This window comes from Hemiscyllium ocellatum, chromosome 13 (genome assembly GCF_020745735.1).
Source record: "Hemiscyllium ocellatum isolate sHemOce1 chromosome 13, sHemOce1.pat.X.cur, whole genome shotgun sequence".
NCBI classification, from domain to species: Eukaryota; Metazoa; Chordata; class Chondrichthyes; order Orectolobiformes; family Hemiscylliidae; genus Hemiscyllium; species Hemiscyllium ocellatum.
Window position 1 is genome coordinate 35,866,547 of NC_083413.1, and position 13,157 is coordinate 35,879,703.

Sequence of the window (13,157 nt, forward strand, 5' to 3'; positions counted from 1 at the left end):
AGTGTTTGCTGCATAAGCTACTAGCACATGGTGCTGGTACGAGATCAATAAGGCACACTGCCATGTAGCAAGATGTCCACACCCTGAATTAGGATTGCTGACCTGCAAGACAAGTTATCTGGTTGTGTAGCCATGCTAATAGGCACAGTAAGGCAAGACTAGGAAAGGCAAGCATTCAGGTAAGCAATAAGTGAACATGTACTAAGAGAACAAGCAAACAAACCTGAGATGCAGCATAGTCCTATGTGTGAGCTGGGTGACTGTGCAGAGTGTCCCTGTAGTAGCCTTTCAAAAATAATTGGCAGTGTGCCTGCAATGCAAATGTCACTGTCTGTGGATGAGGCTGTGCATTGTTGCATATTAATGAGGTGAAATGTGAGTTTATGAAATCGTTTACAAGTTATATGCCCCTTTAACTGACAACACTGTTTTGTAGTGAGAATCTCACCTCAATGCCTGCAACAAGATGTTGTGTGACGTCTGACCATGTCCACCCCAGTCCAACACCAGCACCTCCACAACCCCCATGTTGTTCAGGCTTCTACAATTTTGCACCCTGTGTCTACCATGGAGAAAGAATGATTAAGCTGCAGTCCTTTTACAAGTAATTGGATTAATACCTGAGAATTATGGACACATTTCCCATTAAAATAGATGAAGAATAAGCTGTTCTTATTACTGTCAGTAGATGCAGCCTGTAGACTGTACAATTGCCTTTGAATGTTGCGAACATTTTTTTTCAAAAGTCAGCCTATCGTCTTTTTTCTGTTTCTTCCAGAGGAAAAAATGTCTGTAACTTATATAGTCCTTCAAATGCAAAACACTTTACATGCAATTGAAATCCTCCTGAAATATAGACACTCCAGTCATTAAGAGGGTAGAGTTGATGGTGCCTACAGTTTGCATTGTGTCTGTGCAACAGACATGATCGACTAGCTGGACAATTCAAATTCTTTTCTGTAAGTCTGACTTTATATTTTGAATTTGATCATTTAAATAGGTGCTTAGCAATAACTCTTATTTGAGCTTGTGCATAATGACCAATTTTGGAAATCCATTAGATGAAACAGCTTATGACAAAATAGTGAAAATCTAGTAAATTTGTATGCAGAATCTGACCTCATTAAGTGTTTTTACAGTTTTGTAATCCAACTGATTTTCCTTTGCATTTTATTTTCGTCCAGAATTCAAATTGATTAGACTTCTCAATATTTGATTTCCTAATTGCTGTCACCTTTCTTGTTTTAAACAAATCCACAATTAAATAATCAAAATTAATTTTACTGCTAACATTACAAATATTCAGCTTAGAAAATTTTCACAGATTAGGTATTTAATAATGATTTTGTTTTAGGTGTCAGAAGGGATTAGATGTACAAAATACAACTTGTCCCACTTTAAGGTTCCAAATTAAGCGTTGAGCTTTTATCGTGACAAATCAAAGCGAGTCTCTCCACAGCAGGAATCAAAGTTTCTGAATTAATACATAAATATCAGCACATAACAATATCAGTGACAACATATACAGATACTTCAATATAGTTGTATAATTAATGTGTAAAATGGCTGCAGTACACTTGCACCAATTCAATGCAAAAGCTGGATTGCATATACACTGAATGCACATCAATGCGTAAAAATAAACATAAGACCATGAGAACCCTTTTAAAAAAATTGATGTCATATATATATAATAAACTTGTTTTGACACAATATAATCTTCATAAACATTATACATTGATAGACAACAGAAAAATTGTTGCATAATAATTGTCAAAATAACAGAGGACTATCAGCTCTGACAATTTGAATAATCTAAATAACAAAAACATCTGAGTCATAGTAATGACTTCATTTGGATTTTTTACAACACAATTACCGTACAACTAAATTAAATGATTCTAAGTAATTTAATGAACATTCATCTCCTGCCACATGGAATCATAAGCTTGTTTTAAAAAGCAAAATACCGAAAATCATCTGCCACTTTTACAAAGTAAGGGTGAATGTGACAACACAAATGACTTTGGTCAGTGCCTGCTGGTTTAATTAGATTTGTTTGAGGCTGATAGATTAAAATCTATCTGCTAAAATTTCACTGTTGAGTTTAGGCCAATAATTTGGATGTTTATTAAGTCAGAACCAGTCTAATACCTCCAGGTTGGCACATGCATTCTTAGTGTACATGACAGCACAGATTGTCACATTATGAAATGTATTTTTTTAGGAACTTTTCAGCAAAAGCTCAACTAAAATGCTAATCTTTTATGGAGGTTAAGAAAATAACTTGGATATGAGAAAAAAACATTTTTATACTCTGAAACCTCACTAATCCTCACTAAACACTGACTGCAGCAGGTGATGTTTTTTCATCATCAGAGAGATGTACTTTCAATGTCTACTTCTCCTTAACAAGATTATGAAATGTTTATTTTTTGCATGATTTGTGTAAATTTTGTGTTGAACCATTACTTGCTGTTGTTTATTCTCTGGTAGATATGATTTAATAATAAACCCCTTAGGTATTTGATCCAATCACTGTCATTAAATAAAAGTGCACACTTTTCACACAAATTGATACCTGCCGCTGTTCAAGGTACATAAAACATTTCACATCAATCAGTCTTATACTTTAGAAGGCCCAACATATTTTTGAAGATTGTTGTAACGTTATTTTTAAAATATAAATAATTAGTGTTCCTAATATCAGTAAAATACAGGCACAACATGCAATCTGGACCACACACAGCTTTCATACAGTACTTTAAACTGAAGTATCAGCAACAAACTGTAACAACTTTCACCAGTAACATTTGTTAGCCTTTATTCCATGCCATTTCTCATAAGTGTTTTCCACAGTAGTGGTCTCATGGACGCAGCTAAAGGCCACTGTTAGAAGAGCAGATGTTGATATAAAGAAAATGTATTTGTTTTACAGGAATAAAAGATAGCAGTTTTTCCCTGCAGATCAGAAATCATTTCCTGAGAAAATGACTATTTCAAATGCCACTAGCAATCTTGTCTTAGTGCATTGATAAGCGAGTGTGTAGCCTCTTCGCATCTTTTTGCAAGCTCATGTCTTTGTTATCATTAATTTCCACTGGCAACCAGAGGTTAGATTTCATTAATTGAGTGTTGAACTGAAACAGACTGCTCACATGTTGTGGAAACAAATAGGACCAGCGCAAATAGCATGAAATACTGGTTTGGTTAGTTACAACATACCAGAAGCCTGAGTTCACTTTTTATTTTGTTATCTGAACTGTATTTAATATGATTTGTTCCAGCAACCAATATTGGCAACTGGAGAGTCAAGACATTAAGAACTGCAAAAAATGGAACTGGATATGTGTTCAAAAACCTGGCCCTTACTAATATTCATTCTTTTAAACCATTGAACAGCATTTATATTGAACAATTCAACTCAATCATAAACAAACAAATTCAATTCTTTATGCACAGCTACAGGATTTTTCAGCAGTACGTAGTACAGTACATTCTCACTTCATGTACTCAGCTACTGAAGAGTCCTCAGGACCCTAACTTTTGTAGGCATGATTGAAGCCTGAAGTTTAAGGATTAATATTAGAGAAGTAACAAGATCAGCTTTCAGTTTTGCTTCCTGAAGTATAGCTTCCCATGTCCGAACTCTCCTTGTCTTCACAATCAGCAAATGCTGCTGTGCACATATCACTGTAAAAATCTGAAATAAGCAATATGACATTAAAAATATTTTATTTGTCAGACACAATTATTTACAGTTTATGTGTAATAAACTGAGACAGATTTGGACAGAAAGTTCTTATAGTTCAAGTTTCTTCACTTTATCCTCTTACACTTGTGGGGTTCAGCAGAAACCCACAGGGCAGGAAGGAATAAAAGGGGAGAATTAGCTGAACAACAGAAACTTCATTAGATCAGAATCAAAGTTTCCAGTGCCAACAATAGTGATAAAAAGGGAACTAAAGACAGCAGGTAGGTGTGATGGTTTAACATAGTAAAAGCCTTTGAGCGCAGAGCAGGAGGCCACCAGAGAGTTTTTGCATTTGGTCTAAACCACTTAACTGAACAGATAATTCTCAAGTATCTATCAAAATGGGTCAGTTTCAAGAACTGTACTTTCATTTCAATTAATTGATAACTGCACCCTGTAAATGCTGGACATATCAAGAACTGATAACTGCATCCTGTAAATATTAGACACATCAATGACCAATAACTGTATCCTGTAAATGTTAAGCCTATTAGTGTATTGATACCTGTATCCTGAAAATGTGGATCATATCAATGAGCTGTCTATGATATAAGAAAGTCACTTTCACTCAATGCTGTAGCTTCAACTCAGAAACCTGTCACAGCAAGTTCTCCAAATACAGACAACTGAGGAGTATTTTATCATCTCTGTCTCTCACTCTAGTTCACAGTCTAAATAGAACCACAACACACTGAAGGTATTGACTCTTACAGAAGTACATTTTTTCTGTAGAATATTAAAACTGAGCCTAATTATAATCACATCTAATAACTACACCAAAGTCACGAGAACAGCAGATGTAAGAGCACTGATAGATGCACTCCCTATAGCTTCAGGCTACTGAAACCAGCTCCAGCTCTAGGTAACTGCTGGTTCAGCAATGGTTAGGTAATTTAACACACATTAAACCAAGGATGTCCTGCCCTGCATAATTAATTGGGTAGTGCCTTTACTTGCAAGACAATTAAAAAAATTCATATTAAACTCTTCAGCATAGATTCACCATTTTGTTACAACGCTGATGGAAGTGCGTTCGATGTTGCTGCACTCCAATTCTGGCAAATTTCCATGGTGATTTAAAAACTATTTTTGGGGTCATCATCTCTCATCTGGAGCCAGCAACAGAGGAGGCAGAGAATGATCTGTCATGCAATTTGGCCTTGGTATTGTATTTTTCTGGCTTATGCAATTGATTGTTTTGTAATTAATTCAATATGCTTCCCACCCGATCACTGAAATCATGCCCTGCAACACCCACAGCAATGTTTGAAGAGAAAGACATATTAACATCTCTTACTGCCATGCTGTTCAGATGCAAATAAGAAAAAGAATGCTGATTAATTTGCATCTATCTGTTAGAATCCCCTCCTATTTGGACAAATGTATTACAAAATTTAATACACTGCCTGAGATGAGTTGACAGCTGATGATGGCTTTGTTTGCTAGTCAGCAGGAAGAAGCACTGCCCTCTTCTGAGAAACCCCACTTCCCAGATCTCTCTGGGTAAACTGAAGGGCTAAAAAATTTTTTAGGCCCTTTCCTTCAGGATAGTGCAACAGGATCAAAGTGGGAAGGGCAGTTCCTGGCTTGCAGTGTCTGAGGTGATGTGGAGCTGTGGTTGACATGAACACCACAAAGTCTGAGCAGTTGTATGCACTTCTGCTGCTCCTACTGGTTGAATTCACAAGAGGCCAGATGCATAATTAATAAGATGAAGAGTAATTTTGTGCTATAAGCCACCTTGAGCCAAGGCAGACAAGGCGACATGAATCTCAATCGAGAAACCATGTTACCAAAAAATGAGAAAATTCAGCTATATGTCACTAATGAGTTGAATATTAAAAAATCATTAATCTAAATTGTGTCAATTGCTTTCTGCAAGGATATCTATCAGATTTAGTGCATCAATTTTAAAGTCAAAACCCTCGTTCTGACCTGAATTATTATCAGTCTGATCCGTCTTAAGTTCTGAACCAACTGGTTGTAGAAGACTGGAAGGAATCCATCCTGTTTTATAAGTTAGCAGACTCCTTACTTGCCTGAAACACACATAATTAATTAACAATTACTGCAATTTATTTGTAAGTATGCAGAGTCTTATATTCAGTGCAGATGTTGAGTTTTGTGCCAGAACAATAAAAAATTATATTTTAGTTCTCTTTTTCAGAATGAATCTTTTAATTTCATTAAGAACCAGGCAAGTTAACATTATGAATTAGAATTCTTCCATTCAAACTCACCATCAAAATACTCCTATGTTAACCTCCAAAAAAAATCACATGCATTGTTCAATCCATATTTTTAAAATGGGAGATAACAATTGCAGCAATGCAAGACAGGCTACAAATTAAGGTGGGTCTTGGGTATGTTTTAAATATTGCTTCAGATCTTTTTCAAGCTGTAAATACAGAATGGGATCTTGAGAAAAGAGTTAAATGCAAAACTATAGGTAAATTTGCTGCTTTTAAACCTGATATAAAGTGCATTTAGTTTTTATTCTAGGCTCAATGTTACCTGCTTGTTTATTCAATTAGCATCTTGCAACTATTTTTCCTGTTTACATTAGGTTGTATGCAATTTTCAACAAAGTCATTATAATTTGACATCTATTACACTAAAGGTTATGATAAAAGGCCAGACCAAATTTATCCTAGGCTGCTCCGGGAAGTGAGAAAGGAGGTTGCTAAGCTGTTGGCGAGGATATTTGCCTCCTCACTCTCCACAGGAGTTGTACCGGAAGATTGGAAGGAGGTGAATGTTGTTCCTCTTTTCAACAGGATAATCAGGAAATCCCTGGCAATTACAGACCAGTCAGTCTTACGTCTGTGGTCAGCAAAGGTTTGGAAAGAATTCTGAGGGATAGGATTTACGTCTATTTGGCAAAGCATAGTGTGATTAAAGGCAGTCAGCATGACATTGAGAGGGGCAGGTCATGCCTCACAAATCTTATTGAGTTCTTTGAGGAGGTGTCAAGATAGGTTGATGACAGTTGAGCAGTAGATGTGGTGTATATGGACTTGATAAGGTTCCCCATGGTAGGCTCATCCATAAAGTTAGGAAGTATGCGATACAGGGAGATTTGGCTATCTGGATTCAGAATTGGTTGGCTGACAGAAGGCAGAGAGTGGTTGTAGATGGTAAGTATTCTGCCTGGAGGTCAGTGTTGAATGGAGTCCCCGCAGGGCTCTATTCTTGGGCCTTTGCTCTTTGTAGTTTTTATAAATGACTTGGATGAGGAGGTTAAGGGGTGGGTTAGTAAATTTGCAGATGACATAAAGGCTGGAGGTGTCGTCAATAGTGTAGAGGGCTATTGCAGACTGCAGCGTGACATAGACAGGATGCAGAGCTGGGCTGAGAAATGGCAGATGGAGTTCAACCTGGATAAATGTGAAGTGTTGCATTTTGGAAGATTGAACTTGAATGCTGAATATAGGATTAAAGACAGGATTCTTGGCACTGTGGAGGAACAGAAGGATCTGGGTGTGCACATACATAGATCCCTCAAAGTTGCCACCCAAGTGGATAGGGTTGTTAAGAAAGCATATGGCATTTTGGCTTTCATTAACAGGGGGATCGAGTTTAAGAGCTGTGAGGTTTTGCTGCAGCTCTACAAGTCCCTGGTGAGACCACACTTGGAATATTGTGTCCAGTTCTGGTCGCCCTACTATAGGAAAGATACAGAGGCTTTGGAGAGGGTGCAAAGAAGGTTTACCAGGATGCTGCCTGGACTGCAGGGCTTGCCTTATGAAGAAAGGTTGAATAAACTCGGACTTTTCTCTCTGGAAAGAAGGAGGAAAAGAGGAGACCTTATCGAGGTGTACAAAATAATGAGTGGAATAGATAGAGTCAATAGGCAGAGACTTTTCCCCAGGGCAGGATTGACTGTTACGAGTCGTCATAGTTTGAAGATACTAGGAGGAAGGTATAAAGGAGACGTCAGAAGTAGGTTCTTTACATAGAGAGTTGTGAATGCATGGAATGCGTTGCCAGCTGTGGTGATGGAAGCAGAGTCATTGGGGACATTTAAGTGACTGCTGGACATGCACATGGATAGCAGTGAGTTGAGGGGTGCGTAGGTTAAGTTACTATATTTTACATTCAGATTAAACCTCGGCACAACATCATGGGCGAAAGGACCTGTTCTGTGCTGTACTTTTCTGTATGTTCTATATCAGCAGCAAACATATTCCTAACTTTGTAACTGTCTGATATTTATAAAATCATACTCTTAATTATGGATGCACTCTAAGTTAATTACCTTTGTCAGATTTTTAAATTTGCTTCAATTTTGGTTTTTACTACCTCGTCTTCTTTACTGTCTGAATCAATTTAACTTGGGAAGGTAAACTGATATGTTCAGGTGTTATCATTTACTTTCTATCCCTACATTTCCTGAGGATTGAACTCACCACTGTCCCTCTTCTCCTTCCTGCAGTACCTCAACCACTTCGCCATTCTGCACTGCAAGCTCCTCAATGGATTTAGGTTCATAAATACCATCTACTCGGTACAGACTTTGTGCCTGAAATGAAGAAATGTGCAAAGTGTACACAGGTGACACAAATCCAAACTACAGATTGGTAGCGTTGCAATAATAATGCATTGTGAAAATAGACGGCAATTTTGAACAAGAAATACAAAGAGTATTCAGTGCTACATTGAGAAACATTTTAATTTACTGCACAATTCCAAATGGAAATTAAACAAGCTATTTGATGGATCATCCTATATATAGTGTTTGGTGGTTCATAACTAAGACTTTTTTTGTAAGCAAGTTGTTGTGATATTACATGTATTGAACTATATTAACTATTTTCATATTTATCATAAAAGGTTTTCAAAATTGCCAAACCCATATCAGTGTGGCAAGTAGCAGGTAAAATTTTAAATACAGGCCTCTCACAAATTTTCACGTAAATCTTAACAACCCTTTCAATGTCTCCAGTTTTTCTCCCTGGGCATCATTTAACTTTGAAATGTAATTCTAAACACAGATATCCTGTTCAACCACGCTAATGTCAATGCGGGTGTGTCTGCACCAAATGGACTGCAGTGATTCAAGAGGTGACTCATCACTGTCTTCTTAAGGGTAATTAGGAAACAAATGCTGACATTTCCATTGATGCCACATTCCATGATAGAATATAAAGAATCAGGTAAAGAAAAAATAACTGAGTCATTAAACATAAGTCACATACTCAATAGACATGGATTAAGTTAATAAAATATGGTTCATACTTGCTAAAAAAATCCATGAAAATCGCACGTTTCACCCTGAACGTGAAGTTGCAATTTAAACCTTTTTAAATACTTTCATAATTCCTTATGAAATACTAGCATATTCATAGGCCCACATCAAGGACTTTATAAATACTTTGATCTGCCAAACTGCAAATTGACAGGCACCCATTGTAATGTTAGGTTGTTAAATCATTCACATTTTGTAAATCCTTCAATGATGGTCTTGAAATTTAGTCAACAAACAGGGAAATAGTGAGCCTTGATTTTTTTTAAACTGCTGACTTTTTAGGATTTAAGGTCCAGGTGGTGTAAATATCTTCACAGCTGCAATGAGTCTTTTAAATGGCATTGGATCCCACTTAAAGCATTTGAAATCTTCTCAAGGGTACCTTACCACTCCCAAAAGTATCCCTGAAACTGGTCAGAATGAGTACCCAACTCTCCAAACAGGGTTCACAAGTTTCGACCAGAGTGGGCTGACCTTTTCACTGGATCATTTCAATTTTTGCTGTCACTTGCAGGCCCAGTGAGAAAATTTCAGAAAAATATGTTTCAGTACAATGTCAAACATGAATTTCAAGAAAATTCCAAATGAATAAATTAATACTTGAAATAAATGAGTAAGCAATAAAATGAACATTAAAAAGTGCTATGTGGCAGTGAAAACTATTAACACCTTTTTTAATGCAAACAAATGAATTAGGAGCAGGAGTAGGATACTAGGACACACTCAGGCCTGCTCCATGATTCACTAATATTGTGGCTAATCTGAATACTCCACATTCCCACCTCCCCTTGATAACCTTTCACTATCTTGCTCATCAAGAATTTATTTAACTTTGCAAGGAAAACATTGAAGAACTCTGCTTCCACCACCTATTAAGGATGAGAATTACAAACAGTTACAGCTCTCTGTGAGGAAAAAAAGACTTATCTCTGTCTTAAATGGCCTACACCTTAATTTTAAATGCGATATTTATTTTTGCCACATCAGTGAAGGAGCAGAGCAAGTGAGAGAGATAGACCCAAGTCCTTTCCAACATAAAGGGATGGAAACTGGAGCCAAGTTGGATTGAATTACCATTGACCGACACTAAAGCTTAAGACAGCTGCTGCCAATGTGCAATGAGGAAAGACCAAAATTTAAGGTCATCCGGCCAAAGTACAATGCAGGTCCACTCAGTTATGCCCCCCCCCAAGTCCCTCAAAAATATGTAAATAGTATTTGCATAGTAAGAAATGATTTAGGTTTGTTTGTTCTCCATATGCTAAGATTGTACAGAATTGAACTGCTCTAGTGACTATGTATGTATATAAAGATGTTTAATGAATAATGTATATTTTGAAATTTTACAAAATGACCTCACATTTACATCTCGTGCCATACATGAATTCATGCAACTGTGGGTTGACTTTCAGTCTTGATTATCCTGCTCTCCCAGCCTGATTTGTGGATACATTTTTAGGGAGAACGATAAGGGAAAGGGCATCTAGATCACTCAGTCTTACGGTTCACACTCACTCTCCTGCTCCCTCACATATTCTCTCTCTCTCCCTCATTCCTTCCCTTTTAGCCAATGCACACATGAAGTCTCTCTCTCCCGCCCAGAAACACACATTCTTATCTCTCATCTTTTCACTCCTGCAATACCCACACTCACTCCCTCTCACCCACCCCACCCTCAGTCACATTTTCTTCCTTCATTAATATCCTCCTCCCTCAAACAGTTTCTCTCTCTCCCACATCCACTTTCACTTCCTCAGTTTTTCTCTCCTTATCTCTCCCACATCTGCTTTCACTCCCTCAAACACTCACGCCTTCACATACTCTTTCTTTGCAACATACACACACACACCCTCCCTCTCCCCGATTCCGACATTCACTCTTCTGCCATCTGTTCCATATGCAAACACACATCGCTCTCTATCTCACTCTCGTTGCCTCCCTGCCATCGATACATAGACATTCATCCTCCCTGGTGTACACACACTCTCTATCTCTTCCTAGCTTTCTTTTATCCTTTTCCTGGCACACACTTTCCCTCTCTAACTCTTCCCCAACACTGTCTCTCTCCCCCAGATATTGTCTCACTCTCACACAAATACCATTTGGGATCAGGAAGCCTACACTGATCTTGATTGCAGTCCTTGAATGGCTGGAGTCTGTGCGTAATGTTCAGACTCCTTTTATTCCCCAACCTGTTTGCCTACCATTACATATGAACCACAGATGTGCAAACTACAACAGTTCCCATTTCCCACCTACTGAAAATGGCAGGTTCGAGGATAGGTGTCTTGGAGTATGGCTCAGGTGCCATTTTGGCTAGAAAGCCTCTCCAGAGTTGCAGAAATTTAGGCTAGAGGAGTTAGAATGGAGCTGACAATTTTTTTTGTTATTACACCTTGAAGTACAGTTAGAAAGTTAATGCAATTCAGTTTCACTGTAAATTATGTCAAAATCAACTTGCTGCTTTGTATTCATGGCTAAGACTCCAGAGACAGAAAGTGACCTAATCTTGGGAAATAAGGCAAGGTAGGTGACTGAGGTGTCAGTAGGGGAGCACTTTGGGGCCAGCGACATAATTTTATTCATTTTAAAATAGCGATGGTAAAGGATAGACCAGATCTAAAAGTTGAAGTTCTAAAATGGAGGAAGGCCAATTTTAATGGTATTAGGCAAGAACTTTCAAAAGCTGACTGGGTGCAGATGTTCGCAGGTAAACAGACGGCAGGAAAATGGGAAGCCTCCAGAAATGAGGTAATGAAATCCAGAGAAAGTATATTCCTGTTAGGGTGAAAGGAAAGGCTGGTAGGTATAGGGAATGCTGGATGACTAAAGAAATTGAGATTTTGGTTAAGAAAAAGAAGGAAGCATATGTCAGGTACAGACAGGATAGAGTTGAAAAATTTGTTGCTGGAAAAGCGCAGCAGGTCAGGCAGCATCCAAGGAGTAAGAGAATCGATGTTTCGGGCATAAGCCCTTCTTCAGGAATGAGGAGGTTGTGCTAAGCAGGCTAAGATAAAAGGTAGGGAGGAAGGACTTGGGGAAGGGGAGGTTCCTCATTTTGAAGAAGGGCTTAAGTCTGAAACATCGACTCTCCTGCTCCTTGGATGCTGCCTGACCAGCTGTGCTTTTCCAGCAACACATTTTTCAGCTCTGATCTCCAGCATCTGCAGTCCTCACTTTTTCCATAGACAGGATAGATCAAGTGAATCCTTAGAACAGTATAAAGGCAGTAGGAGTATACTTAAGAGAGAAATCAGGAGGGGAAAAAGGGGACATGAGATAACTTTGGCAAATAGAGTTAAGGAGAATCCAAAGGATTTTTACAAATACGTTAAGGACAAAAGGGTAACTAGGGAAAGAATAGGGCCCTTCAAAGATCAGCAAGGCGGCCTTTGTGTGGAGCCGCAGGAGGTTGGGCAGATTCTAAACGAGTATTTTGCATCAGTATTTACTGTGGAAAAGGCATTGGAAGTTATTGAATGAGGGGAAATAGATGTTGACATCTTGAAAAATGTCCATATTACAGAGGGGAAAGTGCTGGATGTCTTGAAATGCATAAAAGTGAATAAATCCCCAGGACCTGATCAGGTGTACCCTAGAACTCTGTAGGAAGCTAGGGAAGTGATTGTTGGGCCTCTTACTGAGATATTTGTGTCATCGATAAGTCACAGGTAAAGTGCCAGAAGACTGGAGGTTGGCTAATGTGGTGCCACTGTTTAAGAAAGATGGTAATGACAAACCAGGGAACTATAGACCAGTGAGTCTGATGTCGGTGGTTGGCAAGTTGTTGGAGGGAATCCTGAGGGACAGGATGTACATGTGTTTGGAAATGGAAGGACTGATTAGGGATATTCGATATGACTTTATGTGTGGGAAATCATGTCTCACAAACTTGATTGAGTTTTTTGAAGAAGTAACAAAGAGGATTGATGAGGGTAGAGTGATAGATGTGATCTATGTGGACTTCAGTAAGGTGTTCAACAAGGTTCCCGTGGGACACTGGTGGGCAAGATCTCATGGAATACAGGGAGAACTTGCCATTTGGATACAGAACTGGCTCAAAGGCGGAAGGCAGAAGGTGGTGGTGGAGGGTTGGAGGGTGGTGATGTGAGCATAAGAGAGATAGTAAGTTTGCAGATGACAGCAAAATTGGAG

At 38.3% G+C, this 13,157-nt stretch overlaps 1 protein-coding gene across 2 annotated transcripts in view; it reads right to left on the minus strand.

The window, feature by feature from the left end:
• Positions 1–2,626: 2,626 nt before the first annotated feature.
• Positions 2,627–13,157, minus strand: part of mcf2l2 (MCF.2 cell line derived transforming sequence-like 2) — a 237,069-nt gene continuing 226,538 nt past the window's right edge. For both annotated transcript variants that reach the window (XM_060834750.1, XM_060834749.1), the window contains 3 exons: positions 8,164–8,276; positions 5,690–5,793; positions 2,627–3,703 (listed from right to left, as the gene is read on the minus strand). In XM_060834750.1, coding sequence (XP_060690733.1) covers positions 3,603–3,703; positions 5,690–5,793; positions 8,164–8,276 — 318 coding nt within the window. In that variant the 3' untranslated portion in view covers positions 2,627–3,602. The remainder of the gene's footprint in view (positions 3,704–5,689; positions 5,794–8,163; positions 8,277–13,157) is intronic.